At 40.5% G+C, this 26,171-nt stretch overlaps 1 protein-coding gene across 1 annotated transcript; it reads right to left on the reverse strand.

Moving 5' to 3' along the window:
- Positions 1 to 741: 741 nt before the first annotated feature.
- Positions 742 to 20,275, reverse strand: tmem240a (transmembrane protein 240a). The gene is made up of 4 exons (XM_086159537.1): positions 19,504 to 20,275; positions 19,017 to 19,123; positions 12,093 to 12,301; positions 742 to 2,078 (listed from the first exon to the last, which is right to left on the reverse strand). Exons 1-4 carry the CDS (start codon positions 19,558 to 19,560, stop codon positions 1,924 to 1,926), a joined length of 528 nt encoding a protein of 175 aa, XP_086015663.1. The 5' UTR covers positions 19,561 to 20,275; the 3' UTR covers positions 742 to 1,923.
- Between the last annotated feature and the right edge of the window lie 5,896 nt (positions 20,276 to 26,171).

Genomic DNA, 26,171 nt, shown 5'->3' on the forward strand with positions numbered 1-26,171 from the left:
TTTTTTTGATTGTTCTAATTATTTCAACTTGGATTTCTGTAACCTTTTCTGTACACGAGACATTTCTTTATGTCTTAATAATATTAAACCAATTTTTTCATCGTTATTTATTTTCTGTTGTTTAATCATCTAATAGTAGTTTAATAGTTCTCTTCATTTTCTATTATTCACTACCATGCACAGCCCTGTTTCCATGTCCTTACTCATATCCCAAATATACATTTTTTAAAGAGAGAGACAATAACTTCTAACACATTTTCCTATAATACATCTTGTTAATTGGACTATCTTCCACTTCTGGAATTTTTGACCTGATGATATCATTTATTAGGTTAACACAGACCTATTCTCTTAATATTTCTTTCCTTTATTATAAGGAACATTGATGTGAATCTTCAGAATTTATAATCTAGGTGATAGATTAATTACTTTTAAGCACAAATTATCCGAACACCGCTCTCTGAAATTCGGTAAATGAAAGGATGAATCTGAAAAATCCCCTGAATAATGATGAATTCCCTCACAAGGCTCCCCTCAGTTTCTTCAGAAAGGCATTGGCTTTGTTTTTCATTTCCCAGGTGTTGCTCGTCCATGCTTATGAAATTTCTATTTAAATTGTAATAAACCAAAGTGAAGTTGTCAGCAGGACCTCTATATAATCTGCCTGCTGTTGCTGAATAACCTCACGGTACGAGAGCAACTGCACCTCATGATTGGAATGACACAATCAAACATCAGAGGTCACTGTTGTGCTTCAATGGCACTTTTAATAAAACAGACATTTCATCCTCACAACAGCAATGTCTGGACAGAGAGGGCGAGGGGGGCGGAGGGGCTGGGTTGGGGTTCCCTGTGCTGATAGGCTGGTTGTTCCTGATAAGTGAGAGGGAATTGGATAAAAAAAAACTGTACTGTGCTATTGATCACAGTGTGGGGAAGATGGAAGTGTGTGTGTGTGTGTGTGTGTGTGTGTGTGTGTGTGTGTGTGTGTGTGTGTGTGTGTGTGTGTGTACTGAACTGACTCATCTTGGCTGGCATACATGTCTCCTCCCGTGTCTTCTAAAGAATGATTATAAAGCGAAGAGAACCCGGACCGCAACCACACTCTCTCCCCTCCCCCTCACATATTTACAGGAAAAATTAATACATTCAGTTAATTCACTAAGTAACAAAGCTAATTAATCTGTGTTTTTAGCAGAAATCACATGGTTTCACATCCAGTTATTAAACAGACTCGTCTTTCTGTTTCATTCCTATAATCTGAACCCACACAGCCATTATTAGGTTTTCTATTGATAAACAACTCACAAAAATCCCTCAACACGCCCAATTTAAATCCCACGGTCCCGTATTTATAACTATGTACAGAAGCAGCAGTCTAACATCACAAAAACCCACCCACCCATCAGTTGCATTCAGCCCCTCCCCACACCTACATAGTCCCACTCCTACCCAAAAGAGGAAAAAAATATCATGACACACATCTTGTCGCCCTGCTCCATACACTGCCCACAACTTACCCTGTTCTAAAAGAGCATGCCAAGTTAAACAATTAACACAGAAAATGTTGCTTTACAGAAAAACACCGTTAAAAATGTTTTTCCGTCATCCTCCCACAATGCTGGACATGGACGTGACAAATTTTTTTGTGGTAATAAATAATTGTCATTTTGCTTCACTGTGGGTTTTCTTTAGTGCTGACAGTGGCCATGTTCTGACATCAGAAAGGCCTTTTATGGGGTTTGAAAGGGGCCATGTTATGAAGAGTTGGGGGGACATTTTTTTGGGGTCTCTTAGGCAACAATCGGCCTTAGGGCATTTTAGGAAAGGTAGGGGTTTCGGAGGAAAACAAAAAGGTCTGTGGAGGGACAAAGTTTATTTTTTTGTTGTGTGTTTTTTTTTTTGTTTGTTTGTTTTTTAGAGTCAGAGGTGGCGGGGACTGGGGTGGCCATTGTGGTAGAGCTTCTGCTTGATGTGGACCATGTTGCCACTGGAGTCTTCCAGCTGTCTGAGCTGAGCCCGACGACGGAGTTCTCGAAGGTTGCAGAACTGAGGCAGCCATGACCAAGATGGAGTATCTGGGGAGAAAAGGAGAAAAACAGTGGTTAGAATATGGTCCCTTTTTTAATTTCACAATAATTTCCGGTTTTAAAAAATTAAACTGCTGTAAAATGAGTGAAAGGCTTTTCTTGGATTCCACACCTTATGTCATCACAAAATGAAAGTGTCAAGCATGAGTATCTTGGAAAGCTGTGTAAAATCTTGAGAAATTTCTAGTGCAGCTAATAAGCATCAGAAATTACAGTTTCCAAAATGAACAGTAAATAAATTGGTGCCCCTGTTAACCAGATGCTATAAAAACTAAACATTAGAATGACTTGTGAGGGATTTGACACAGTGTTGCTGTGCAGCCTTGGTGCATGAATTGGAAAGTGAGTGTATATGATGCAGGAATTACTACATGAGGCAAAAATTGACAAATCCGTCTGCACAGGGCTAATAAAAGCTTTTGAGTTTTTTAACATTTTGCTTGCTTTAAACCGATGTCAGCAGATAAAGACAGGATATAGGGACAGAGGCTACATCAGGATTAATTGGTATGTGCTTTATAGCTCAATCCGACCTGTATCTGCGTATTTAAAGATATGAGACTTATCAAAAATATTTTGGTCCAAAATCAAAACTTGTTTTGTGACCCAAAAGTAAAATGATCCCTGGTATTAAAATTACATTTACGCCATGGTGAGTTATTTTGCCTATGACCTTGTGTTGTTTTTTTTCCCCTATTGAAATACTGCAAGGTTTTTGTGTCAAACACCATAAGTTCTGCAAAGGCAAGTAAAAACTGGATTTCAGAATCACAAAAGCCGGGTGACCAGCAGCTACTCTGAAGAGATCGACGCACACAAATGTGCAAAATCCCTCTAAGGCTTGATTTTGGCCTCAAAATACAGTAAGAGACAGACAAGACACTTCAGCAACCAGAGGCTGGATTCCTGCCACTAGCTGTCCTTCTCTGGGTTCATGTAAGTGAGTCAAAGTGGCTCTTTGTCTCCGACATATAAAAAGTGGACATTTGCTTGTCATTCTATCCGTCTCTGAAGTGACAAATTTCCTTCATCATCACGAATGAGCAACAGTAGAGGGGTGAGGAGTCCCTTGTGGACAATATACATTTAAATCCCCTGAATGTGATATCATACCAGGGATTACTTTCATTTAAAGAAAAGTTACTGTGATAATCTCATCAGTCCTGGAGCAATGCCTGGTTGGTAATTTAGTAAAATTATTTTTTGATCATGTTTTACACACGTGCACACACACACACACACACACACACACACACACACACAAACACACACACATGCACGCACACACATACACACACACAGGCACATAATTTATTCTATACAATATATGCAGAGCAGAAAAAACTATTGGGTGTTTTAAATTGTATTGTATATATGTATATATACATATATAAATTAAAAAAAAACATGCAGATTCAAGCATGAATAAAATGCACCTGTCAAAACACTCACAAGCATTGAGATATGTGAAGTGTGAAACAGCATGGCCTATACTGACCTATAATGCATTATTTCAATGTATGACTGAAATTTTTAATACTACTATCTGCTGGTATTTTCAGGCAATGTATTGCAGTGATTTCCAAGGTCATTCCTCATTGACATTTCCATTGAAATTCCCGCTGATATCTATGTAAATCCAACAGATTTTTCTGGAGAATATCTATAGATAGATAGATAGATAGATAGATAGATAGATAGATAGATAGATAGATAGATAGATAGATAGATAGATAGATAGATAGATAGATAGATAGATGGATGGATGGATGGATGGATGGATGGATGGATGGATGGATGGATGGATGGATGGATGGATGGATGGATAGATAGATAGATAGATAGATAGATAGATAGATAGATAGATAGATAGATAGATAGATAGATAGATAGATAGATAGATAGATAGATAGATAGATGTGTGATATCCACATTTCTTCTTGTCATTCAGGGTTAGTCATACAATGGTGTCAGTGCTATTTTGTTAGGAAAGAAATTGATCAAGTTCAATGTATATATTTCTCATTAAATGGTCAGTTTTTCAAATTCACTTTAAAAAGAGACGCTTTCTTTTCCATTGAACATTTAGTATTTAGCCAAAACGTGACCCAGAATCTTAAACATTAAACTTTCACACATTTGCAGAGCATAAAAGTGAGTTACAAGGTTCTTTAAGAGCTCGGATTGTAAACACCCATGCTCAATATGTCTTTTGGCTTCCAACTCCTTCACTGCTGAAACAACTTTTAAGTCTACAAAGTAGAAATAAGCTTTTATTTACACAGGGACAGGGACAAGAGAAAAGATTAGAAGTCTGAAATACTGAATGAGAATAGAAAATGGCATCAATCTCTTCAGGCGCACCAAGCCATCGCCCTTGATTCTTCTCATTGGTGGTTTGACTTTATTCTGGCGTAATTTCTCAGAGCCGTAAGGATTTCACAGGTGAGATAAATGTCTATTCATTTCCAGTGAAACACGCTCAACTTGTTAAGTCCACCTTTATGTCATTGACCATTTAGCGGCTACCGCTCTGCACATGCAGAATACACGGTGTCTATGATAGAAAGGCCAAGCTTCCCTGAAATCAGTGACATGAATGTGATAGTGCAAGCCAAGCCGACATTTGAGCGTGTCAGGTTATAGCGTGGAGCTGCTGAGGCAGAGCAAGGGTCCACAGAGACAGAAGGAGGGAAGAGCCCCAGACAGCAAACCCAGTAGCAAATGGCTCTGCTGGAGGATGAAGGGGGGGAGGGGTGAGGAGAGGGTAGGGAGAGAGAGAGTGAGAGAGAGAGGAAGAGAGAGTGAGTTATTTATAGCTGTGAATGGGTATACTGTCCACAAGGACTGCTCTGAAGGGTATCCAAAAGGAAAAGGGGCAAACAAAGACAGGTTTCTCTCATTTAAATAAAAGGATGGAGATTACAGTGGCGTTGGGAGGAATGATAAAGCAAAGCAGGTATGCTTTTGTTTGGGAGGAAGGCGGAGAGAGTTCATTCCCAGTGCAAAGACTGAATCTCCCCAGTTTCTGAGATTTTTTTTCTGCTTCAATAGCATGTATTCACAGCAGGTGTGCAAAAAAAAAGAAGTTGCAGCAGAAGGCGTAGTAAAGGAACTGATCAGGAGTCAATTCAATAAATGGGGAGGAAGAGGAGAAGGAGGGGCTACATATAGAATTAGGAGGGAAAAAGGAATGGGAATCAATGTGCATCTCAATGTGCTCTGTGTGTGTCAGTGTGTGCGTGTGTGTGTGTGTGTCTGTGTGTGTGTGTGTTTAGCGTGTGTCTCTCACTTGCCATTCCAGCTGCTCTCTCTCATTCTATTTATAGCTCTCAAGGAAAGAGTATGTGTGTGTAAGTGGGGGTGGGGAAATGACAGCGCTTCTATCCTGCACCCCTTTTTACACGCACACACACACACACACACACAGACACACACACACACACACACACACACACACACACACACACACACATGCACGGACATCCTTCCTCACTCTGTCAGCCTCACCTTCACTTCTCATCATGAGGAGGCTAAACGAGTCTGACCTAGCATCAGCGTCACAATTGACACACACCAGAAAAACACACACAGACACACACATGCACGCACACACACACACAGAAGCAAGGGGTATTCCCTCCCAGAACAAAAGAAGGAACCCATAACCTCTTCTCAATAAATACAACAAAAGAACATGTATGTCCCCCTGATGCTGAGTGTATTTATGGCGGTATATTACACAGGCATGCATGCATACATATGCGCACACACACACACACACACACACACACACACACACACACACACGCACACACACACACGTACACGCACACATAGCAGGTCTTGCATGATTTTACTTGATCATTAAATTGCACCACTGAAAGGCCTGAGGAGGTTTCCAGGGTGGTCCCAGAATTCAGGTCACTTATCACCTACTTTTGCATTATCCTTAAACCAGAAGAACCAGACCAACTCTGCAACACACCGAGTTTCTGAAACATGAATGAGGTTTATAAAGCAACCAGGGCAAACAATTTCAGTAAATATTAAATATGGTTCTTTGAACAATACATATTCTGAGAGCAAAGCTGTCCCCTTCTTCTCAGGAGTGTCCTGATTATCTTCAAACAGTTTTTCCCTTTTACCTCCAAGTCACTGTTCTAACCTTAATGCTGCCATTGCCAAATATTTTACTGCTGACTTTGAAAAATCTATAGGCGCACTGATAGGTAACACTTTTAACAATTATCTTCAAAAGTGAATTGCAAGATGCAAGTCACAGATGTGGAGCCTTTTTTTTTACATGTGTCCTACATGGGCAAAGATTACAATCCTTGTGATCTGGCAACCCTTTCAGTCTTATTTGTGTGACCGGAAAACAAGGCACACAAGAAATTCTCAAATTTTACAAATTCTAGAAATATGAATTTGTTTGTGAAACAACCATAACTGTGTAACATCAAAACACTATAATTTGAACTGCTCTTAAACAGCTCATAATTGAAGATCCAGCAAATGTAAATACATATCCTGCTTATCCTTGCTTTGCCAGATTCCATGATGCTATGTCACAATGTCACATGTGTCTAATGATGCTAACGCTGCTCAGCCTGAACGTCAAAGCATTTTGTTTATTTTTTTTGCATTTGTAAAGCTGCACAACCCCGAAATTGTCGGTGAACAACTGCATGTTCCGCCTCAGTCAGCCTTGTGTTTTACAGGAATCATCATTTGTCAAGAGAAAATATTTCAGGCTATTCAAACTGTCACGCTTAGCTGGAGTCAAACTCTCAGCATGAGGAAACTTATCTTTCTCTGCAGCAGAGGAGAGGAAAAGCATTCCTCTGTCTCTTGGGATTCAAACACCTTTCCCTGAATCAACGCACCATTCTCTTCACTGGACAAAAGTTGTGGAAACAACACATGAACTGGAGAGGTCTCATTGAGAAAATAAAGTAATTTCCGTTGACAAAAGGAGATTTATCAAAGGAGAGCACAACTTTCCAAACATCAGCATAAACGAAAGGTTATTTTACAGCCACGCAGACCACTGACAGTTCAGAGAAAAACAAATCTTTGTTGCCTTGATACAGGAACAACCTACATACCACCATATTTGGATACACTGTTTGATTAGTTGTTGTGTATTTATTCATTCATTTATACCTGTATACGAACAAGATCAGCCCCTTCCATCAAATTTCCGTCCTGAGCTAGTTATTAACTTCAAAAACTGATATTGTGTCATTTGTCAGTTATTACTGGAACATTTTTTCCCCCTTTTCACACCAGTCATCTTGTCTTGTCCTGCTGTTAATCAGGCTGACAGTCAAAAATTTGATAAAATTATCAAAAATTTGGTCTTTCATATCAAATGAGTTTTGAATTGTGAAGGTGTCTACAGTGTGTCTGCTGGCTCCTCTGGAGCATTGAGATTGGTTCTTAAAACATCAAACATAATTTGGTCGAAACAATCGTGCCATCATTGGCCCCGGGGCACTTTCCCCTCTCGGGGGGTGAATTATGTCTAAATCTTCACCAATCTCTCATGATGCTCCATCATGTCTGACTAGTATTTAAAAAAAAAATATTCTTCCATAATGCTAACTAGTAAAGGTTTCCTAATCTTGAAAAGTAGATGTTAATAATGCATTTTGTCTGTGGAGGTTCTCGGTTATTCGGGTCATGGGGAATTCTTGGTGAATTCTTCCTGTGGTGAAACTCCCCACAGGTCATTAGAACTGAAGAAGCTTCTTGGACGACGGGTTAAACGTCTTCAAGTAAAGAAACTCAAGTCCAGTTACCAACACAAGAAGATTTCGACAAGACTTAATTATGCATTATCACCTGGCTGCTGCCAATTTGTTCTTTGCTTGCTTTTGAGTTACCAGTTACTATTCTGTGTGCTGTAATGTTTAAATATCTTGATAATCTGCAAAAAAACAATCAAGGTCTGAGACATTAAAGTATAATTCTGTTTCATTTATCAAGGACACTTTTATCAAGGGCACTTTTTGGAATTGATTTTATGGTTTTAAGCCCTGCTCATGTGTGATTTGAGCCTGATTGCTACTTGAAACCCTCTTGCGGAGTTCTTCATCACTAAATCACTAACCCAGAACCCTTCGGATTGTCTGGGCCAATAACCTATGGAGGTTAATGACCTCAGGCCTGAGTTAGTGTTGTATATTTTTAAGGGATCGTACTGTCATGGTCTGTAGGGATACCTGCTCTCTCTCTTGGTGCTCAAATCGTCAAAACTTATGTCTCAAAACAAGTGCCTTTTTCAGAAACATAAATTCATTCATGAGATAATTCACAGTCTTAAATTTCAGGAAATTCAACAGTTAAATAAGTAATTAAATAAATGAATTCAATAAATAGATAAAATCAAAACCAATGGATCTGTGTAAGAGATGTTGCTTTTGACTTTTTCAATGCAAAAGCCATTTGGATTTTACATGAGGCAGATATTTCCAAAACAGAGACATCACCAAAATAAGCAACATGTAATAACATAATCAAGAGCGTGATAGAAAATTATTAGTTTTTTTGTCCTCCATGTGCATGTTAGTGCTTTGATATGGATTTAATTTCTAATAACTCCCTAACACGCGCTCATAGCCATCATGATCATTGTCAAAACCATCGATACACTGATTTAAAAAAAAGTAATTATGCCCTCAGGGTTATTTTCTCGGGCATGATCACTTATCTCATCACCCAGGAAAACACATTTTGTCAAAACCAGGGAATTTTCTAAGGCCTGCCTTACACATGAGTGTTCGCACTGTTCATAATTTATCTCCCTTTATGAAACATACATGGACACACAACAGGAATTCAAGAGTAATAGAAGAAAGCTACTAGTTCCAAAAAAGACAGAAAAATACACCGTGTAATGATCCGTGCTGTAAAGCATGCTCCATTTGTCAAGGGAAAAGCATTTTACAAAACTGTACTTCCCAAAAAGGAAGAAGAAAAAAAAGAAAAACCATGAATACAGTTAAAGATAGAGATCTAAGTGAAATGTTTTTGTTGGTTTTTATAAATTCTGAGAATGAGTGAGAAACACAAATGAATGCCATAATGGAAGACAAATGGATGGCAACACGATGCTCAATGGGATATCTCTACCACTAAAACTAGAAACCGGTGCAAAAGCAAATCTAATCAGCTTATCTGACATTAAATGACATGAAAGAAAAGCCTAAAATACAAATAATAATATCCGCTCTGAAAGACTATAGACTACATGCAGATTGAAAGTTGTAGTAAAACAAAGGGCATCACCAGTGAACATGAATCACTCCTTGGTGGCAAAGCCCGTGAAGATCATGACAGGTAAAGCAAGTGTACTAGGATGGGAAAGCACCAAATGACAGCATTGACAACATAGTTCCCAGTTTTGCAGATGTATTTAAAGGACTTGTATGGCGTGAGAAGGAAGGATTGCGGAGACAAAGGCGAGTTCTAACTTTATTCCTCAAACACCAACAACAACTAACTCAGTGAACCGCCACACTTGGCACTTAAACCTTTATATAAAAAATTGGAAAACATGTAAAAGGTAAAGGCAGTTATACATGCTCCTCGAAGAATTCCCACGCTATTAAAATTGAAAACTATTCGAAATTTACCAGTGTCTGATGATTCAAGGTATATTCTATTTTGTGCTATTCTATTCTATTAAAGGATAAATCAAATGAAGAACTGGACAGGATGACAACACCAGTGGTAATAAGAAAAGTTCAGGAGCCAACTGGTGGGTGTGCATGGACCCAAAGGATCTGAACGAGAATATCTAACATGAACATTACCAAACACTCAAATATGAGGAAATAAACAGTGAAATAGCAGGTGGGAGATATTTCACAAAACTTGATGCCTCACAAGATTTGTGGCAGCTAAAACTTGATGAAAGCGGCACTGAATACTGCACCTTCAATACACCGTTTGGCAGGTACTGCTCCCTGAGACTGCCTGTCAGAATAATGTCACTATCAGAATTATTTAATAGAGCAATGGAATACATAGTTGAAGGACTGGAAGATACAGTATCTGAGTCTGTGTGGACAACATCATTTTCTTGGGCTCTATAATGCAAGAGCACAAGGAGAGACTGGCCATAGTACTGGTCATAGAACTCACACTCAACAAGAACAACTGCCTGTTTGGAGTTCAAGACATAGTTTTTTTTTTTCCGCACAAGGCTTTCCAAACTGGCCAATAAAAGTCAAGGCAAAACAGGATACACCCAGACCGACAGATAAAGTTGACTGAACTAGTAGATCAGTAAGAACGACAGAAAGATGTTGTCATTGAAGACACAAATGTTTAGTGGTCTGTAAAAAAAATTAAGGAGGAAGGGCATAATTACCAGATGTTATTAGTCTGATGTCATTACAGGTTACACCACCGGGTGACAGCACCTGTTTGTCAAGGTAGTTAATGTGTGAGATCTGGTGAAATAAGAAACTGCGTGTTATGTGTTCTACATGTTAGCCTTTTTAAAAAAGTAATGGCATGTTGCAAAAGTAAAAGTGACTTGCTCCTCCATTAATAGGAATACAAAATAAACACCCAGTTCAGCAAACCAGTGATTAATATATGAGAGAACCATTTAATCAGCATTACCAAATGTGGCAACCGTGGCAGATCTCAAATCTGTTCTATATACAAACCAATATTTTTTTGTCATACTCCACCCCTATTCTGAAACACACCCCAATGTTTGACATCATCACTGCACAGAAGACCTGAAGCTGGCTGGGAACCTAAACTGGTGTGATATAAAAATCTCAAGTTGGAAGCATTGCACTGGTTGTGATACTTCTCCATAAACTGGCAAAGCAACATCTTCAACTGACGTTACTGAACATGGATCCTATCCTATCAATTTGTTTTAGAATCAATCTTACACTGACCAGTCATTTGGGGCAAGCTGTCCTCATTACAATACTTGTAAAATAGCAAATATAAGTAGCTGATGTCAGTGCCAAACCCTATAATCAGGATTAGCTAAAAAAATATACATCCATATTTACTAACTTGCAACACATTTTCAGGAACCATTTTGCAGCCCGAAATGATCCGCAGCATGCCTTGAGACATTTCATATCATATCAAAACTGTGGATTAAGAGCGATTCAATTATTGCTAATGGGAAGTGGCTTTATTTGACATCTGCAGCCAGAGGAACATTAAGTTTGCGTTTGCTTTAGTTCCATCGTCAACACGACATCGCCAACCAACTAGAGCATCGTAATATAATACGAGGATTACACATCTGTAGGCCTAATTCATTCAAGAATGATACAAGAAAACATGTTTTCTATCTGAGCGGGGAACGATCTTAATTTAGAATCAGGAGTTGGTAAAGAAAACGAGAACGGTGAAGGGACATAATTCAATCCGTTTGTGAGATCAACTGTAGATTTACTTTTGATATGTTTCTGTATGATCATTGCATGAATTTCTGTTTTCTCACACTTCTGGTTTAAGGCAGTTCTCAGTAATTCAGTAGAAGTATTATACTTGTAGTTAAATCTATAAAAATATATAGTAATTATACTTGACAGAGATGTTTTTATGATCAGTTGAGGAGACCGTGATTTTTCAAGTCTTCAGAGAAAAGTCATACTGACAGGCAGGAACATCCAAATATGGAGCGTGTTAAACTCCCTCACCAGAGTTCCACCCACTGCTGTGTAACCTGGCAAGTATTTATATATGCAGATATATGGCAGATGGGTCCAAGTCCATATTTCTGCATACAAGCATTGTGGTAATGCGATTTGACCAATTTGAATTATAGATTCTTCAATGCCAGATTAAGGTTGTTCAACTTTCTTATGCCTTTCATGAAGTGTGCAATGTTATATTTGCCGCATGACAGCCAAAAATCAGAACACATGAAGAAAATAAACAGCAAAGGATCTAAAAACCCTCAGTTGGTTTCTGGTCTGGTGTGTGTATCTGTCACAACCTCCAACTTACCATAGTAGCGGCTCGACCTCCAGGCCCTGACTGCACAGTGTAGAACCCCGTCCAGCCAGAGGAGCAGCCAGCTGATGCAGAAGCCAAGCAGCAGCCCCAACATCAAGTCCATCTCCTGCTTGGTCACACTGTCACTCACAAAGTAGTTCTCTGATGAGTCCACCAAGGAATGGTCCCCATCATACGGTATTACATAGTGGACATGATGCCTGGGGGGGTGCAGATGCAAATTAGATGTGCAGCATATTAGTGCTTTACAATACATCAATACCTGTATAAAGGAGATTGAATAAACTCCAGCTGTACTTTCTCATAACAGATGGTTTTAATGATAATATTGTGATGCACAACATTATGATACATGAGTCATTTCATTTCGGAAAAACATTTTTGTTTGTTTATTTGTGGTTGATGGCACTTTGTGATTGTTCTGTGTTTTGCTAAACTGCTGATAAATGTCTTTCCTCAGCGGGTCCTCTTTCAAAACATGGAGGGGGGATTAGGAATCACTAATTAAAAATCATCAGAAGAATTCTAATAGTAAAACAATCAGCAAGAATTAATTTAAAATCAGTGACAAAAGACGTGAGATGCCAATAAACCCTGATTAATTGCATCTAATTAGACTGCTCCTAACCATGCTGGGAATACTTTGTGGTAATTTGTTATTGTGTTGTATTTGACATGTGGTTTTCCAAACTTTTGGAGAATCTCACAGCCTTACATAGCAGGATCTAAATTAATTTGATACATTTTTAGAGTCTCTAAACTGACAAAACCAGAAATTCGTGTCATCTCCTCACCCTCTCAAAATATCTCTTCAACTCAAGTCTGAATTTTTGCTTGGATGTTCAATTCCAAGTGTCTGAAGCTACAGGGAGGGGGAAGGCGATGTTCCTAAAGGAAGTTCCCCTGCTGTGGTTTCCATCGCATGTTGGGTCTCATGTGCTGATTATGGACCAGAGAGTTCAACAAAACAACAGACTGTGAAGGTCATTGCAACAGTGACACAGAGAGGTCTCCCCATCACGGACACTTTTGGACAAGACTATGCCTTTATCAGCTCAGTTCAGCTCAGTGCTTTATTGTACTACTGGGGGACATTTGGCCTAATGCAGAGCACAGAAAACAATGACAAAAGCAGTACAGCAATAAAATTTATAAAAGATGGATTCTGGCACAACAAAACAACAATAAAATGTCTGAAAAAATGGATTCCGATTAGATTGCAAAGGAGAGCAAACCAGACTGCACACTACAATAGCAAAAGGAAATTTTGAGTTTAAATTTCTTGCACATTCATTGAATGCTTATACCTTTGAAATGAACTAAAGTTAGAAGAGTATTTTTACACACGTCTTCAAATATGAATGTCGTCAAAAGACATATTGTTTTCATAAAACTATTTGGCACGTCGCTGGAAACCCCCGCAGTAATCTCAAAGCGCCCAGGTGGCTCTTTGAGCTGCTTTGGGACATCCAGTGATATTCAGTGTCTGAATTTGCTAGACTTGGACTTAATTTGACAAGACTCAGAGAAAACAGCCCTCTGTCTGCTTTGTCAATCATTACCATCAATGTTCTTGTGAAAGACCTCCTAAAAGAAAATGACACCACTTTCACAATTCAACAAAATAGAGGAAAAGTTTTGTCCCTTTGTTACGTTCATACAGACACTGAGGAGGCCTTTCACATCCACATCATTATATATTGGCAAACATGATAGCGTCACAGATCAAGATTTTATCTACAAAAAGACCTGATCAGTTTGATATATCTCCATTTCTTAAAGGCTACGCACTGGTCAAAAATGTTGTTTTAAATGTTAATATGTTGACATCTGTGTCTAGTTGTCAAATGACAACCATTTGATTAAAGGTACAAATAACAGCTTACGATGGCATTGTATTATTTTCAAGAAGTGTTGATAAATTACCTCATTAATAAGCTTCCAAATGTTCATTTCCACACAATATCATAATATTGTGTAGTTTAGTGTTTTATTTGCTTTTAATACCAATGATTTCAAAACAAGCCCTTTTTCATTCAAATCAAACAGGTACCATCTTTCTAATTCAAATTGACATCTTCATGAAACCAGTTTGAACTTCATGATTCCATTTGTTGAAAATAACTCCTAACCAATGTTTACATACTATTCAAATGTCAGAAATGTGTATGACATAAGCTTATATGGAACCAGAAATGAAGCTATTCAAGTTCTCTTTGGGAGTGATGAGGATGGATAGGATCAGGAATGAACCTATCTGAGGAACAGCACATGTTATACGTTTTGGAGAGAAGGCCAGAGAAGCCAGGCTGAGATGATTCAGTCATGTACAGAGAAGGGATAGTGAATATATTGGTAGGAGGGTGCTGGGGTTGGAGCTGCCAGGCAGGAGGTCTACATAGAGGAAGACCAAAGAGAAGAGTTATGGACGTAGTGAGAGAGGACATGAAGTTATTTGGTGTCAAAGAAGTGGATACAGAGAATAGGGTTATATGGAGGCGGTTGATTCACTGTGGCGACCCCTGAAGGGAAAAGCCAAAAGGAGAGAAAGAAGATAAGCTTATATGGCACATTAATTTATTTTTCCCGAGGGGTTGTAGGACATTTTGACAATCCGCATACATGTTGCTGATTCCCCCTAGATCCCTTTTTCTGTAAATCAACCAATTCATTAAGGCACGTGTTTTTTTCCACGGTCCGATATTGCTATCAGCTCCGAGACTATTATCTGTCAAGGTCTGATAATAAGGTTTCAAGGCATGAAAAAACTCTATTAAGCGATACTAACGTTGTGACAGAAACATTGCTAAGATCACATCTGTCTTGTGACTAAACGATGCAAAGATCTTAATCCATGCATTCATGGCATCAGGATTGGATTATTGTAATGTCTTATTATCTGGGTTGTCTGAAAAGAGTGTCCAAGGCCTGTAAACTGTCCAGAATGTGGCGGTCCGTGTTTGGACCGGAGCTAGAAAATTTGACGACGTTGCTCCATTCCTGGCCTCCCAGTCCATTCTCTGCTGATCAGGCAAATGCAGACTTTAAGGTGTTGCTTTTCACCTATAAAATATACAGTGGCATTGCACCTTGGTGAAGGTTTGCCTGGACATATCTCCAAATTCCAGAAAACTGCTGGCAAGAGCGTCTTCTCTTATTGTCCGACAACATTCTCAATCAGTCTGTCTCTTGACATCAGCCCGGCCTGTTTTGTTGATTTCTTTAAAGCGATGTCGAAGGCCCACGAGTTTTCCACTGTATTCAAGTCCTGCGTAATGTTTCTCTGAGTTAGGTTTTTTGTTTTTTTCTTTGGACTTATGTCTCTCACCAAGATTAAGATCCTTTCGGTGTGGAGTTTGCATGTTCTCCCCCTGTACGTGTGGGTTTCCTCCAGGTTTTCCGGTTTCCTCCCACAGTCCATAAACACGCAGTAGGTTAATTGGAAGTTTCTAACCCCATCGCATCTCTCGCTACCAGATAGGCAAAATAAATGAATTGAATGTGTGCCGTTATTCATTTGTGTCCTACTCTTGCACTCTTCCCTGCACAGCACGTTGATGACCGATGCTCTGTAAATATATCTATCATTATTATAATTACTATGTGTGAATGATGTGGTTTTACAGTAAAATTGTTCATTGCAGGTTTTTTATTTATTGGTTTGTCTACGACATTTAGACTCCATCGTTTCAAGATACTCTTGTATGACTTAATATAGGACCAAAAATCTCCTCAAAGTATTTGTAGTATGACAAACCCTGCCTGTAGACACGCCTCTCAAAATCAGATTTATTTACTTGATTCAGTGAAAGTGAAAACAGCCTTCAAGTGTCAAACTCCACTCATCTTTCATCCAACACAGAAAACCTCAGACTGTAGGAACAAGAGGACAAAAAACACTTTTGACATGATGGGGGATTTAAATACAATCACATTCATGCAAGTTTAGCAGAAAAATCCCCCTGTTGCATCACAGCTGATAGGAATAAGCGCGCCGATCTCTACTGTATGTCCCCATCACCACATTACCCAGCATGCTTCACCATGTGACCTCTGTCCTGCAACAAAGACACTTCCCTGAACTGAAAGTCTCACTGCAGTGATGATGAAGGTGTTTTCCAGTGGCAGCACAGGCTGTTGTCTAACAGTGACTGAGGGGGAAACAGTGGGAGCTGAAAGGGAAACCTGCTGCGAGGCAGTACTTACACCCTTTGGGACTGTGTTGTCAGGATGTGTTGGCTTATTTATAATTCCTGTCACTACAGAGATTTGATAACACGTTTGGACAGATGTAGGACTTTTTGTAGTAAAGCACTACCCCAGGAGTAGAATATTGCTCATCTGTACGCCCAAAGCATTTTCAAGAGCCCGATTTGTAAAAAGATGTTCATAATTTAAGTGGCAGAGTTTAAAGTATCTACAATGTTTCGGCGTATCCTGCTTTGTACTAATAGTACAGGTGATTCCTGTTCAGTGATTTTTAATTGTTAAAGACTTCAGTGTGAAAATAAACAGCACATAGCCTCTCTTTCAACAGCTCGAGATTATAAATGCCAGCGGCAGTTAAACACGCAACACGTAACTGAAGACAGAAGTCCAGCCAAATCACACCGAGCAGCAGAGGTGCAGAAACAGACCTTACAGATTAGCCCTGTAAGTATCTTGCAGTGACAAGGGGGCTCAAACTTCCACCACAGGACCGTCTGATCCAAGCCAACCAACCTCCAGGGTGCGTACACAATAAACAAAAGTCCTCTAAGAAATAGCTTGAGCTGAAGCTTTGAGATGATAGCAACTGCATTAAAAATTAAATATTGCCCTTTGTTCTTTTATCAGTTCCAAGAGGAGGATGTCCAAAGTGTCAGACTTTTACCGATTTAATATGAATATTTTCAAGATTCATCACTTTATCCCTGAAAGACACAAAACCAATTTTCTTTTTGTTCAAAGTCAAATAATGACTTTTAAGGAAGTTATCTTGGGCTAAGAGGTGTATGTTTTACCATATCCTCCCATTTTATCAACCAAACTACGAAATAATTACACAACAATAACGAAAATCCACTTTTGTGTGCCCGTTCATGTCATCACAAATGAAACTGCATTCCAGCTACCATAGCTCTCACTGCTGTTTGACGTATTTCATCAACCAAAAAACACAACACAGCATCCATTAGAATGCCTTTTCCCGAGGCATTTGTTACTTTCACACTCAGGAAAACTTCCCAAACCACTTTTCTTGCTCAGCAGCTTCTGCCATTCCTCTTCTCATTTTATCAAGTAACTATCATAAGTTTGTTTTATTTGCATTGCTTGAAGAATCTGTATCATTCTCTCACTCTAATTTTGAGAAAAACATGATAAAACGTGCATCCCTTTAATGAAATACACATGCACATGCTCTGGTTAACAAAAAACTAGGTGATTGTTAACTTTTAAGACATTGAGGATAAAAATACCTTACATGACAGCGTGACACCAGCAGCTAGACCTCTTCCGGGCCCCAGAGGCATCTCTCACAGGTCAGACTTCCGCCCTCACGGAACTATGTCCAAATGAGAGTACGGAGGCTGCCAAATAAAATGACACTCGCTGTGTCCTCAAGCCTGATAGCACAAGTACCGTGGGCGTCACGAAGCATCCACGCCTCACGGATGACAGGGCAGCGGACCTCAGATCTGCTCTATTCATGCAGTAATCCCACATTTCTGCAGTCCATGTGAAAAGAGATGACTGATTTCATTCATGAGCACTTCCAGGTCAGTGAGAGACATCCTGTTGCTACATCAACCCGGAAACTACCACGAGAGGCGAGGCTTTGACCGTGTAGAAGGTGTAATCCATTCACAGTCTGAACATATTGAGAGAATTATTAGGGAGATATTTTGAGGTGTCCAAACTAATCTGTGTGACCCATTTGCGAATTTCGGGCTACAAAGACAGCTGCTGAGAAACCGCTCCTGTATCAACCCTCTCACTGCAATGTACACGTTTCACACCGCTGTTTTATTCCATCTGATCAGCATGCACCAAACACAATAGCATTTCCTCCCTCAAGTCTTGATCTCATTAGTTATTTGGGCCAACCTGGACCCGATACCAGACCGTGATATAGCTGTGAATCTATTGGATAAAAGCACTTACCCTAAATCTTGCTCTAACACTGTTGCCATACCCTCAGGCACTGAGGAGAGCAGAGAGAAGAGGGGCATTTTTTTGCCCTGAGATCTCACGGCCTGCCTTCTTACAACATCATCTCAGATGATGATGATGATGATGATGATGATGATGATGATGGAGATTAACTCCGAATTAATACATTAATGATTTCCTCGCTGCTGTTTTCTCCCACTTGATTCTGCTCTCACTGTGAGAATAACCCAGCAGGCAGGTTTATGAGCCCCCACTCCCTTCCCCCACATCACCCACAGCACTTCCCTTGCTCTCACAAGCAGATACCTGGCCCAGCGGCAGCCCCATGTTCCCGCCGACACCGCGTTCCGGGCGATGCGCGCCGGATGCTCGGGTTGTTTTTGAACGGCCTTCTGCTGCTCGCACTTCATTACCTATTTATGGCTATGACACACACACGCACACACACACACACATACATACACACCTTGGCCAGTCAGAGGCAGCAAAGGAGAGATACTCGTTGTCGATGGAAGGAGGGAGGGAGGCATGGGGGAAACACCGCGATCAAACGTGTCACCGGGTAATATATGGGGGCAGTAGCCGCCGTGGATGGAGGCAAGACGGGCGGGTTGGTTGAAGCTCTGCGGGGCTGCACCGCCTCACATCACCGAGGCCTCCGAGGCGATTAAGAATTAACTGGCGCTAAAAATGACGGAACGCCGCCTTCACCCTCCGAATATAGCGGGAGGAGGGGGGGTGGTGGTGGATGATGGCATTTACCTTCCACAGTTGCAGTGACAGACGCGGTCCTCCCCTCGGAGATGTGGCAGAATGTAGTTGTGGAAGCGATCCAGTAGTGCGTTCATGTCCATTAAACAGGCGATCGCCTGCAAAGAAACACGCCAGTCAGCTGGGACATCATGACGGCTGATACTAGGCTCGACTCTGCCTGCACACCTTCTCCGACACTCACATATAACAGAAAAAAAGGCTGTGGGTGAAATAGAATAATGGGAAGGAAGGGGTCTCTGGGCTCTAAACGAACTTGGATGGTTTATTGATAAAAGCGGGTGATTATAGGTGACCTAAGCCACTTCCACATGTCATTGATAAGGCCTGGGCTGAGGTGTTCCCTGCGATAATGTCTTGTGTGTGTGTGTGGGGGGGGGGGGGGGGGGGTTGTGTGTGAAAAGATCTAACTCAGTGTTACCGCCGGCAAGTCAACTGGAAGCCCTGCTGTGGATTCGGGGAGGTGACTGTGTCTTACCATAACAACTGAAGCACCAAGAATCATAAAAATCATGGTGGTTGCGATCATATGCATCAAAACTTCCAAACTGGCCGCCGTCCTGCAGCCCGGGCTTCTACCCGCGGCGATGGAGACGCTCCGGCTGGGCTCTGGGCGGTCTGTCCCGGCAGGAGCCGCTCATGGAGCCTCCTCGCCGCTCCTGGCTCCCCGTCCCTTCAGACTGCCCGGTGCGTCCCCGACCCACCCCGTCCCCTCCTGCACACGGCGAGCCGCTCTCTCGGCCCTCACTGCGGGCTCGCCATCCAACTGTCCCCCCCGGTCGGCGGGATGCGGCTGCCGCTCGGTCAGAAGAGGCAGCCCTTCCCTAATTACCGATGCGAAAGTGATCCCTTCTTCCTGGCACGTCTGCCTCTATCCCAGCTTTTTAAAAAAAGAACATACCAGAAAAGGGGTTCCTCTGGCAAACCTCGGGTATCCTCTCAAGTTATTCCAAACCAGGGGGCTGCGCTAGATTCTGTCCTCCATTGACCAAAAAAACGCTCGATTTCTCTCGGCTCCGTCGCCTCAGAGAGCTGCACCGGCTCCAGTCTCGGCCGTCGCCCTCGGAATTGTCGCAAACATCCGCACAGGGTCTCCAGCGGCGGAACTACAACCACCCAGCGCACCGAGTCCGTACCGGATCCAGCGGATTCATCAACGCCCGGAGCCGCACACGCGTTATGATCCCATCCTGGCCGCCAGCAGCAGGGAGACGAGCATCCACTCCCACCACGGTATCTGTGCGCGCGAATGCGCGCACATACCGTGGAGAGAGAGAGAGGGGGAGAGAGAAAGAGGTGTACAGTGGGCGGTTTGAGAACTGCAAACTGCCTGTATGGCACAGGCCTATAGGCTCATTATTTATAGCCTCCCTCTCCAGTCCTAAAGTCCCGCTTCCCCTCCATGCTGCCGGTTACCCCACCCCATCTTACCCCAACACCACCCTCCCACCCAAAACACACACTCACTAAGATATCTCAGAGTACCGCCTTTTTTGTCTTTCTTCTACACATAATGCAGTTTTTCCATCCTGCATCACGTCTGCTTTGTCACGGGTTATTCAACCGTAACTTTACACTCTAAACATACATGCATTCTTTCCCAGGCTGACCATTCCGAAACCACAATTTGACATTATCTTGCATTTTGTTTTTCCTGACCCGCAATCTTTGCAACCATTGAAAATGCCCCATATGCCTGACACTAATCTTGCACTGCTTGCATTTTATATAAAGGCACCCTGATTTGACAGCTTCACTAGATATATCGTTTTTATTGTTTCTTTTGTATAAGAATAAGAGCAACTTTATTTATCCCGAGGAAATTGTTGTGCCAGTTTCAAGTAAAACATAATAAATAATAGTAGGAAATTGTATAAACAGAATTGTATAACAGAATAAGAAATACAAATAAAAATATAAAGTGTCAAAGTCAATAGAGACACTAAGGTGAGGAGAAACTCTAGCAGGCAGCTGCCCGAGACAGCTGTATTTATATCTGTATTTTGTCCACAAGTATATGTCTGTATGGTGTCATTGAGTGTCAAGTAAGGCACCTTAAATAAAATGTATTATTTTTAATACTGTAGCGTTTTAGTCAAGTGTTTAGTCAACACTTGGTTGGCGGTAAAACATCTGTTTAAAAAGCAATAGCTGTTGTTGGCCACAGTCACGCCACACAAGCCTGCAATACAACTAACTGTTCAAGGTAAAAAAACAAAACAAAAACGAACAGAATTCCTTGCACCCCAAAAATTCCCAGCAACCCCCAAATCACACAGAAAACAAGTATCAACATAGACCCCAACATTCGAGACTCGCCACAATACATTGATTTCTTTCAATTGTTAAATAAAAAGAATGTCATTTTTAAACAAAAGTCTCTGTACTTTCTGTGTTATGATTTATGTTAAGTTTATTTATCAAAACCAAATCAGACGCCATTTTTAAAGAATGTGGACAAGTGTAATATAGGTCAGTAGTTCCAAAAAGTAAAAATTAACTACATCAAGTGTTCAGAGTCAATAAACACCGTTATGAAAAGCTGAGGGTTGAGAAAAGAATGTTGAAAATAATCCGGATCCATGAAATGAGTGAGAGCAGATGGGGTTCAGCACCATGGACAGCGACACTTCAGAAGTCTCAACTAAAGTGCTACTTGTTAAAGCTGCTTGAAGAAAAAAGGGGGGGGAAAAAATTACAAGATTGTCCGTAATGCCAACATCACAGTGAAATATATGACAGTGTTAGTATTCAAAAAAAGCATGCCCGATGGTATAGTCATGCAAACATCTGCTAACTGTCACGCACAAACACGCTGCGAGTGTTACTTCATCTCAGCCTCCTTCAGTGAAGGAATAGAGCACTCACAGCCAGCCGGGGAACCAGTGTCGCAGCCTCTGATTAAAATTCGCAGGCGGTAGAAGGAGGGTGATGTAAACATTCAATAATAAAATGACTTGAAACCTTAACCACCACAATGACAAACAAACAATTATGAGAAGATTTAAGTAACATGAAACAACTAACGACATTTCTACATTTTAAAGGCCAAGAGAACAGACAAGGCTTTGTTTATCAGTATATTCTCAATTAAAATCTTGCTAAATAATTTCAGAGCTTACATTTTCTACATGTGAATGCTCAGCTCCAGTTTTTCAACTCAACTTAATATTTAATTTGCATCACAGGGCCAAAACATAACTATGTGCGAGGTCAACAGAAGCTAACAGCGACACCAAATTACATGCCACTCGCTACGAATATAGGCTACACTGAAATTGGTTAGTCTGTGGAATTTGGTGTGTCATGATGGAAATCAGTCGGCCTAGAGTGGAAAAATCTTAAATTCAGAAGCACACTTTTATTGGGTCACTAGACAATACTATGCACTGTTTGAGATTGTAAATAATTGGAAATGATTTACGATAGGGTGGCACGGTGGTCAGTGCTTTCCACCTCACTGCAAGAAGGTTTTTGCATGTTATCCCATTGTCTGGATGTTTTTTTCTTCAGGCTCACTGATTTCCTCCAACAGTCCAAAGGCATGCAGTGGGTTCACCGGGGAGACAAATTTACCTGGATGTGTGAATGAGAGAAGAGTGAACGGTTGTTCGTTTCTACATGTGGTCCAGCGATCGACTGGCAATTGGTCCAGGGTGTAGCTCTGCCCAATGACAGCTGGAATAGGCTCCAGCATTCATTGATACACAGGACAAAATGTCACCATCTCTTGTGCCAAAATCCAAGGGATAACCAGAAGCCTAATTCAGATTATAAAGAAACTAACAAGCAATACAACTGTTACGGGTGATTCAGACTCAGGTGCGGAACAACAAGACACGAGCAGGACTCAGAATTTAGTAATAAATATTTAATTATAGCCAAAATACAAACAAATGGAGCCAAACAAAAACTGAATAAGGGACAAAGGACGACTAGCAACACTAGTGAACAGGTCAACTAAAGGAGACTAGAAAATCTAGTGAACAGGCTAACAAACTGAAGGAGACTAGCTTTAACGCCAGTGAACAGACCTAAGTGGCGATACAAACTAACGTTATCAATTATCAAACGGGCTACGAACAAACAGGCAAACGAATGAACTGGCAAATTCAGTAAGGCAAGGATTCCTAATCTAAACGATCCCACGGTACTCAACTGGTGGGAAGGCAGTGAGTCAAGCAGGGGGTTCCAGACAGGCAGAGCACGGTGTGTGGCGGTGGATGACTGTGTAGCAGACCAGTGGAATGATCCAGGGGTTCTGACAGACAGAAGCTGAGCTGGCAAGGGTGCACTAACAAAACCAGGTGGAAGCACGTGTGACCCAGTGGCCGTCATTGTGGAATGTGACGTTGCAGCAATTAGACATCCGGTGTGTGCGGCTTTTAAGCTGCACAAGATGGGTGTGGCCAATCAGCTGCGCCTTGTTCGCTGATTGTCAATTGCTTCCACCTGTCTGCCTCACCGCCACACAACGTCACATGCCCACCTAGAATCAGAGAAGGGAGAGGGAGGAACAGGGAGAACACAACAGACATTGCTTCTAGCGAACATTCCTAGTGGACGTAACAACAACAACAAACAAAAAGCAAGCAAACAAACTAACAAACAATAAACAAATCACCAATTACATACCCTAGCCAACAGCAGTCTAAAGCATGCCATCGAGGCACTATCCTTCACCGATGTTTTGTTAAGTTAGGCTAAGTTAGCTTGAGAAAGCTTAGTTAGCTCAGTGAAATCCAGCGTCCTGAAAACACCTCCCTCCATGCTACATAGTTGATTTACAAACAAACAATCCTATCTTAGCAACTTCCAATGCTTTCTCCTTCACCACAATCATTCACTTGCTTGTTCCTCTGCCAGAGACATGCAGCTGACAGCAAGTTTCACAATGTATAAATGAATATTAGCATTTCTTATTTTTCTTTTTGTTTGTTTTTGTTTGTTTGTTTGTTCAGTTTGGTGTACATTTTATAACCTTACAGTTAATCAGCGATGGTTATAAGTTACACAGACATATGAGTGGACCTTTGGAACACAGACATATGAGTGACAAAGACACGAGTGGACTTTTGGTGCAAGAAATATAAGGTACAACCTCTCAACACTTTAAGGCCCAATCAGATAATTTACCATACCATTTTAACCACAACGGTTAAATTGTGATTAGGGGATTTTTCATTAAGTTAGACATTGTTTGAAAGCATGAGTTAAATATTTGTAGAGCTTATGACCTTTGTCATCTGAACTATGGTCTATAGCTATTCTATTGAACTGTTTTGGTCAAAGACCCCTCTGACAGCAGTCGTAGACAAACAGTTCAAGTTTAAAAGAAAAAAAAAACTTAATTACAAAAGAAATATACTTGGAATAACTTTAAACAATTTTTGACTTATTCATCTGTTTTTTGGGTTTGGCTTTTAATTCAATTTTCATTTTCATCACCATAGATCTGTTGGGGTAAAGATGCACAAGTAAATGGGGAAATATTGTCTGTTTGCTGCAAGAACATGTTTGAACAAGAGGTAAAGTTCAAACAGATTTTCAAAAACAATTTGGCAGCATAAAAGGGAACAGAATATGAACTATGACTTTTTTTATATCAATCAAATCTGAAATTTGAACATCAAGTTGAGTTCATACATGGATACAAACAAGAAGTCCAATTGCAAAAGAATATTAACAAGAACTCTGAGCTGAAATTGGAATTTGAATTTTCAATATAGCTTAAATTGAATTTGAGTTCTAATGGATATTCAGACTTTCATTTTAATTCGAAGATACATTTTGTCTGAATTAAGAGTTTCATTTCAGTTTCAAATCAAATTTTCTGTTCTGATTTCTTTGTAAACAAAAACCAATTTCATTGTAACATGTTACAAGATATGCCCTAAAACTTTACATTTCTGAAAGTTACACAACTACGTGCCATGTCAAAAGGCAAAAAAAGAAGCTGACAGTGTCTGTCAGAGTACAGAGCATCAATCATAAACATCTGTTTGTGACATCATTTTAAATTAACTCTCCTACACGTTTATTGTTCTGTTAGCCTCAACATCAGGTCAGTTAAAGGTATTTATGAAAGATTCTCAAAGGCAGTCTCTCTCTGTCTCTCTCCCTCTCTCTTTCTCTCACACACACACAAAGACACACACACACACACACTCATGGACAGATGGATGGATGGACAGACATTCATAGATACTATATGGCTCACTGCTCCTCTGTTCTACTTAGATGACTGTCGCTGATTGCTTCATGTGCAGGAAGGCATTATTGGCCTTCAGGCTCTGACATCTGTTCACTCATGATGCCATCACTCACTGAGCACCATATCAAACCACATATCAGCTTGCCCCTGCAGATGTCCTGTTTCTTTATCCCCAGCTGGCTAAGTGCACTTTTTCTCATGGTTTAAGGAAATAAAATCGTTCAGCATTTCCCCTGTTTTCTGGTGCAGTTTTATGTCTTTAGGCTATTTTTCTTTCTGTTTTTTTTGTCTCTGTGTGACTGCTGGTCCTTTTACATAGCAAACATCCTGTTTATTACTTCTCAACCCACGCCACCCCCACATTACATTCTCCAACTGTGTGGAGTCATCCGAAGGAGTTGGTGGAGAATAGATTTCCTCAGAGCTGAGAGGAGCAGAAGGTGGCGTGATTTTCAGAAGCAATTGTTCCGACAAAATCGTAACGCAACATCTTACTTTGAGTCACACTCTACAATATAAAGATGAGTCAGAGGACTTTAATTTGTCATAATGATAATAACAACAACAACAATAATAGTAATAATAATAATAATGATAATAATAATAATAATAATATAAAACCATTCTTTTTAAAAATTGAAAAGGACTAAAATGCTCCCCAACACAAATGACATACAATTAATAAATAAGTGGGGAAAAAAGCAGGAGAAGAATATAGATGGCAGAATGAATAGAATGCGACACGATTTAACAGAACAAATGGATAGAAAATAGTGAGGGGGGCAGATAAATTGAATACTTTTGCTCAGAGGTTGTCGATTCAGCCATTTGCCTATCCATATGCAATAATCCGTCAGTCTGAGGCGACTGCAGCGTCAACATATTTTGGCCCATCTGACATTCCGTACATTTTGACGTCAGTCATACGTAGG

Source organism: Fistularia commersonii, chromosome 14 (genome assembly GCF_037954325.1).
Source record: "Fistularia commersonii isolate RoL2024-O1a breed Wild chromosome 14, RoL_Fcom_v1.0, whole genome shotgun sequence".
NCBI lineage: Eukaryota > Metazoa > Chordata > Actinopteri > Syngnathiformes > Fistulariidae > Fistularia > Fistularia commersonii.